We start from the raw sequence: 7,179 nt of genomic DNA, 5'->3' as shown, positions 1-7,179 counted from the left end.
TTTGTATTTGGTTAAAGAAATGAAGCTTTGTCTAAAGGTTTGAAATGTTTTAAGATAAGGAAGTCTACCAATTAGAGACACACCACCAGACATATACCCAGTCTCAAGTGATCTGTTAAATAAATTTAGGACCTGGAGATATTAAATAAATTTAAGCCCTGCCCTGTATAACCCTAGGTTTATTAATGGGTTTTAGGGATGTTTTCAAGAAGGAAAGGAGCCATGATGAGGCATGTATTACCACCTTTCTCATGGCCAGCAACTCAGCTCTTAGGGTATATCTAGAGTCTGCTTGGCCAAGAGGGGATCCATTTAATCAGCTGGAAAGTGAGGAAGCTTAAGGTTCTATTTTAGTTCACAACATTTTCCTATTGAGTAAGTAAAGTAATTTTAAGTAAAATTAAGTATATGCTTAAAAAAATCTGTAAGCTGAAATTATAATAAAAAGTTTTTTAGCTTTTTAAAAATCTATCAGGGCAGTACCTGTGAGTAGGGGGTGAGCCCCATATACCAAGGGTGGCGAGTTTGAACCCAGTCTGACCAAACTGCAACAACAGAAACAAAAAAAAATAGCCGGGCTTTCTGGCAGGCACCTGAGGTCCCAGCTACTCAGGAGGCTGAGGCAGGAGAATTGCCTAAGCCCAGGAGTTGAAGGTTGCTGTGAGCTGTGATGCCATAGCACTTGGCCAGGGGCAATAAAGTGAGACTCTCTCTCAAGAAAAAAAAAATCTATCAGTCCAATATAGAAAGTACCACTTCTGTAGTTCTTAAGGCCAAATTTCTCACATTTTTCTCACTCTACTATCTGAATGACTGGTGATTATTGGACAGGCGTATGCAAAACATCTGCTAAAATGGGTTTTTAATTATGAGCTAATTTGTGCTTTTAATTATCTCAGTTGTCATATGACTAAATCAGCCTCTGGGGCACTTGTGCTGTGTTTGCTATTATCTGAAATCCTCATATTTTACTGTGTACTTGAATCACCTGGGAATTTTGTTAAAATGCAGATTCTGATTCAGTAGGCATAGGGTGTAGGGGCTGAAATTCTGCATTTAGAGCCAGCTCCCGTGCCATGCCAGTGCTGCTGGCCTTACGTGAGGTTTTCTATAATTTTTGTTTCAAGGCATGTTACCAATAGTGGTGTTACGTGTATGTATAAGGAATGGTAACATACTGATGTTGATGTGATAGTTAACATATATTGACTACTTACTTATGCCCCAGACACTATGCTTTACAAGGATTGACTAAATTATTATTACCCCTGTTTACAAATGAGGCCGAGTTTTAAAGTTTAGTGATGTGACCGTAGTAATACAGCTGGAAGATGACAGAGTCAGGGAGTCAATTCAGTGTAAGTCTAGAGCTTATCCCTTTAATCTCTGTTCTAGTCTGCCAGTCCAGAAACTACAGGCTTTATATAACATGTTTGTGAATTTTCTAGTTTCTTTCATAATTCATATAAAATTTATTTGAATTTTCTACATTTTCTTTCCAAAAGGCCTTTGCAAAGCAATTTTCTTATGTCTTCCTTTCTATAGTTTCCCATAGATACCGACATTTGTGATTTGTTACCAGGCATTTTTAGTCTTCTATTCTGCATGTATGTATTAATATATGCATGTGTGAGAAAAAATATCTCAACTTTCTTATTCCTTTGTTGTAAAAATCTATGAAGAACAAAAAGTAGATAGTACCATGCTCTGAATAAAAGATAAAAGTGTTATTGAGGCTTTATGTTTTCTTCCAAAGAGTAAGTAACCCAGGAAAACAGTAGATTTTATTTTATTTTATTTTATTTATTTATTTATTTTGAGACAGAGTTTCACTTTGTTGCCCTCGGTAGAGTTGTGACATCACAGCTCACAGCAACCTCCAGCTCTTGGGCTTAGGCAATTCTTTTGCCTCAGCCTCCCAAGTAGCTAGAATTACAGGCACCCGCCACAATGCCCAGATGAGTAGATTTTATAGATTGTCACAAAAGATTGATTGCTGCTTTTATATGTTCTTAAAATTTTGAATTTTTTTTCTTCATCCAAATGGCAATTATAATCTAGTGACTAGTGTGGAAACATACCTTCCATTCTGAGTTCTCCTGCCAAACTACCAGTGATCTCAGAGAAGCCAGGAGCCCCTCTGCTCCAGCATCTCAGCCTGTCTCTATGAAGTTTGTGAACCCCTCTATCCTTCAGCATATTAAGGAGAAATAAACTCAGGGCAAGAGAGTAAATGTATGTAAATGCATAGGCATTTGAACAAATTTTCAAAAATGAATGGAAGTTGTTTAAGATAAAAAAATGTGGCTCTTCAACTGAAAGTAATTTTGGAAATCTAATGTAGAATAGGCCATGATAAATAAGAACATAGCTAGCTTATTACTCATCTCCAAGTAATATGAGGCTATTTACTTTCATTATCTCTTTCTTTTGCAGTCCATCAATATTATGGAACTGACTTTACAGAAATATGGAAGTTATGAAAAATTTGAACAAGCCACTGGCGGTAGCTTGCTATCTAAACCTCGAATCTGGAGTCATGTTAGGAAGTACATGGTGAAAGAAGGCTGCCTGGGGGAGGTATGACTCACAAGTGAACATGGGGAGGTGACTGTGGCATTTTAACTCTCAGTCAGTGCCCATCAATCATAGTTTCTGCCTGTAAGGATTTTCCCCCAGCCCTATTTTACTCATTAAATTTATCACCCCAAAAGAAAATAACAACAAAAAATTAGTCACCCAAAATTTCTCACTAAATACTATAAGTCTAAGTGCCTGCTGCATTGAATTGTTCTGATATGTTTAGTTTCTCTTCATTTTTCTTCTAATTGCCATTTCTTTAGCTCATGGAATTATATAAATTCCTTTATGAAACTTGTTAGTAAAGAGGTTTGCCCCAGTGGCCTCTCTTATTAGTAGTCTCTTCTTATTGACTAGTCTCAAAGCCTTGGTGCCAGCAACAAGCATCATTTGTATGTAAGATACCCTAGAAGTAAATGTTAAGTCCTCTGTCTTCCTCAGCATAGCCATCTACTCTCCCTTCAGCCAGTAAGGTTCTTGAGTTCTCAAAGGGTTAAAATTAGAAGAGTTAAAGGCGATTGGCTATATATTCCATCCTCTTGGTTTCTGAGCCATTCAAGGTGTTTGTAAACAAACAAAAACAGTGTTAACTAAGGGAACTTTGCTCTCTGTGAAAGCTTTTCCCCTCTTTTCTTTACATTTTGTTCTTTTTTTCTCTTGCTCTTTAGATTGTAGTTCACCTCACTGAGGATCTGCTGTCCCGGGCTTCAATGACAGTAGTAAATGGATGTCCAACTCTGACCATCAATGTCTCCACTGCACGCGAGCATTGGCTGGAGGGAATGCTGAGGCATGAGATAGGTACAGGCAGCCCTTTTCCATTTGTTCGTTTGTAATATCAGGAATTAGCCCCAGAGAAATGTTCTCTCAGAATGGCTTTTTTTCTTAGTAGTAATTAGCAAAAAGTCATGAGGTTGTTAAGCTTCACTTGGAGTCAAGCTGATACATCTTATTTGAAATTAGACTTTTTTAGGACACAGTTTAGCTGGGGTTTTTGTTGTTGTTTGTTTTTGAGATAGAGTCTCACTCTATAGTCCCAGGCTGAACTGTGGTGACGGCAGCCTAGCTCAATGCAACCTCAAACTCCTGGGCTCAAGTGATCTTCCTTGGCCTCAGCCTCCTGAGTAACTGGGACTCCAGGCACCTGCCATGATACCAAGCTAATTTTTATATTTTTAGTAGAGACAGGTCTCCCTCTTGCTCATGCTGGTCTTAAACATCTGACCTCAATTGATCTTGCTGCCTTAGCCCCCCAGAGTGCTAGGATCACAGGTGTGAGCCATCACACCTATCCCCTTTTAGCTGTCTTAAGGTTGGAAATTCATTTACCTCCTCTGGATTTTGGTTTCCCCCCTTGAACTGAGGTAGTTGAAATACCAAGACTATGATTCTTCTGTTCATTTTTTATTACTATTACTTTTTTTAGAGACAAGGGGTCTCATTCTGTCACCCAGCCTCAAGCAATCCTCTTGCCTTGGCCTTCTGAGTAGCTGGGACTACAGGTACTTGCCACCAAACCCAGCTAATTTTTTATGGAGTCTTAGTGAGCCACATGCTGATTTTGTGAGGACTAATTTTGCTTATCTGTGGTGTCAAATATCACAGAAAGTATACACAGATTTTTTTTAATTAATCAGCTTTTGTTAATCTTTGTATATTTAATATGTGGCCCAAGACAACTCTTACTCTTCCAACATAAGGCAGAGGAAAAAGGTTGGGCCCCTGTATATAAAGGTTACACCTTCTTTGATGAGATATATAGTCTTTTTGAAGGCAATGTATTCCTTCAAACCCCAAAGATGTTAGGGTGATGGAATTTTCTACTTTGTTCTGATTTGTAGGTACAGGTCAATTTGATTTTAGAATTGTTGGTGGAATCTTTCTTTGGGGGAAGAATTAAGACAAGAATGGCATTTCTTATTATTCATGTAACTTTTCTTCTCCATAGGCACACATTATTTTCGAGGAATGAACAACCTTCAGCAGCCATGGAACAATTGGACTGGCCGTAAAAAACATGAGCTAAAGCCCAATAATCCCACAGAGGAAGGACTAGCAAGTATTCACAGTGTCCTCTTTAGGAAAGACCCTTTTTTATGGAGGGCTGCCCTCCTCTACTACACTGTTTATCGAGCCAGCCAGATGTCTTTTTGTGAACTCTTCAAAGATATTGGCAAGTTTGTCAAGGACCCCAATACAAGATGGGACTATTGTGTACGGGCCAAAAGGGGATGGACTGATACTTCCCGACCAGGTAGGTGTTCTTTAATTGTAGATTTTCTGACTTACTGACTGGTCGTGATCTTGTTTATATACTAATCCCTGAATCACAGAATTCACTCATTTCTGAGAAATGAAACCTTCCTTACTTGAGGGCAGTGCTAGTTTTCCCAAATCATATTTTCCCAGATCATTTTGAAAATTTTTAGACCTACAGAATATGGAAAGTATGGACGCTTACATACCCATCATCTAGATTCACCAATTGTTAACATTTTGACATTTTTTGTTTTCTCTGTCTTTGACTTTTAAAAACAAATTTATAAGGCTCAGTGAGTAGGGCACCAGCACCATATACTGAGGGTGGAGAGTTCAAACCTGGCCCTGCTCAAACTACAACAAAAAAATAGCCAGGTGTTGGGGTCGGCACCTATAGTCCCAGTTACTCGGGAGGCTAAGGCAAGAGAATCACCTAAGCCCAGGAGTTGGAGGTTGCTGTGAGCTGTGATGCCACGTTACTCTACCGAGGGCGACAAAGTAAGACTCTATCTCTAAAAAAAAAAACCCACAAATTTATAAGTAAGTGAGGTGATGGTTATGTTAATCAGTTTGATTTACACATTCCATATTGTATCTCAAATCATGATTTAATAAAAATTAAATTAAAAAAATATTATTCACATCTCATACCACTTGGCCATTTAAATGTGTAGTTCAGTGATTTTTACAATATTTGGAGTTATTCAGTCATCACCACTATCTAATTACACAATGTTTTTATTATCCCAGAAAGCAATGCATAACCATCAGCATTCATTCCCAATCTCCTCCTCTCTTCTCCAGCTCTGACCAACCATTTTTAGCAGGTTTTGGTGTCTATAGATTTGCCTATTTTGACCATTTCAAATAAATGGATTCATAGTAAGTGATCCTTTGGGATTTCTTTCAGTTATCCTCATGTTGTCAGGATTCATCCATGTTGTAGAGTATATCAGTTTCAGTCATTCTTATTGCTGAATTAATGTTTCTTTGTATGGCTGTATCACATTTTATTTACCCACTCACCAGCTTATGGACCTTTGGGTTGTCCCACTTTTTAGCTATTATGAACAATGCTGCTATGAAAATTTGTATACAAGTTTTTGTGCAGATATGTGTTTCATTCTTTTGGTATATAGCTTGGAGTAGAATTGACTCACATGGTAACTGTAGGCTTATCTTTTTGAGGAACTGCAATCCTCTCGTGTCATCTTGAGCAAGAGCAAGACTCCATCTCTAATATAAATAGAAAAATTAGCTGGGTATGGTGGAATGTGCCTGTGGTCCCAGCTACTAGGGAGGCTAAAGCAGGAGGATCACTTGAGCCCAGGAGTTCAAGTCAAGTTAAGGCTGGGCAACATAGCAAAACCCTCATCTCCAAAAAACAAAGCAGGCTCGGTGCCCATAGCATACTGGTTATGGTGCCAGCCACATACACCGAGGGTGGCAGGTTCGAACCTGGGCTGGGCCAGCTAAACAACCTCAAAAAAATAGCCAGGTGTTGTGGTGGGTGCCTGTAGTCCCAGCTACTGAGGAGGCTGAGGCAAGAGAATCACTTAAGCCCAAGAATTTGAGGTTGCTGTGAGCTATGATGCCACAGCACTCTACTGAGGGCAACATCGTGAGACTCTGTCTCAAAAAATAAATAAATAAATAAATAATCAATAAACAAAGCAAAGAGTCAAGAAATACTCCCTTGAAAGTCATTTTGATTTTCAGATTAGTTCAACATATCAACACATTTTCTTCTTTTTGAGACAGAGCCTCAAGCTGTCCCCCTGGGTCGAGTGCCGTGGCATTACAGCTCACAGCAACCTCCAACTCCTGGGCTCAAGCGAGTCTCCTGCCTCCGCCTCCCAAGTAGCTGGGACCACAGGCGCCCGCCACAACGCCCGGCTATTTTTTGGTTGCAGCCGTCATTGTTGTTTTGGCAGGTCCGGGTTGGGGATTCGAACCCGCCACCTTAGGTGTACATGGCTGGCGCCTTAGCCGGTTGAGCTATAGGCGCCGAGCCAACACATTTTCTTCTAATATTCTTAAACTATTTATTTGGAGCTCGGAGATGCTCAGGTCGGAAATGATTATGTTGCCAGCCCAGCCCACATTAACATTTTCTGCCAATGACGTAGTTGTATGAAAGTGTGGCTGTGAGCCAGGAGTAGACAAGGCAGGAAGATAGGAAAGAGGAAGACATCTGTTCCCTGTCTCTCTTGTGTGCATAGCCACCCCCGGCAGGGTTTCAGACAAAAATGTGTCTGCCCTTTTCCCTCTCCTTTTTAGATCCTTTTGCCTACAGTTTAATAGATGTAGAGGGCACATCACTTCTAGACTAGTCTTTTT

General features: G+C 39.6%; 1 protein-coding gene across 2 annotated transcripts in view; it reads left to right on the top strand.

Moving 5' to 3' along the window:
• Nucleotides 1–7,179, top strand: part of KIAA0895 (KIAA0895 ortholog) — a 36,548-nt gene that overhangs the window by 24,279 nt on the left and 5,090 nt on the right. Inside the window, exons 3-5 of one of the 2 annotated variants that reach the window (XM_003788589.2) lie at nucleotides 2,437–2,580; nucleotides 3,249–3,381; nucleotides 4,529–4,834. In XM_003788589.2, the coding sequence (XP_003788637.2) occupies nucleotides 2,437–2,580; nucleotides 3,249–3,381; nucleotides 4,529–4,834 (583 nt within the window). The remainder of the gene's footprint in view (nucleotides 1–2,436; nucleotides 2,581–3,248; nucleotides 3,382–4,528; nucleotides 4,835–7,179) is intronic. The other variant, XM_012804370.2, reaches the window with a different exon arrangement.

The sequence above is a fragment of the Otolemur garnettii genome, unplaced genomic scaffold, assembly GCF_000181295.1.
Source record: "Otolemur garnettii isolate 467f Iridium unplaced genomic scaffold, OtoGar3 scaffold00028, whole genome shotgun sequence".
Lineage (NCBI taxonomy): Eukaryota > Metazoa > Chordata > Mammalia > Primates > Galagidae > Otolemur > Otolemur garnettii.
The sequence above is the reverse complement of the archived record's forward strand: the minus strand, read 5'-3'. Positions and strand labels throughout refer to the sequence as shown.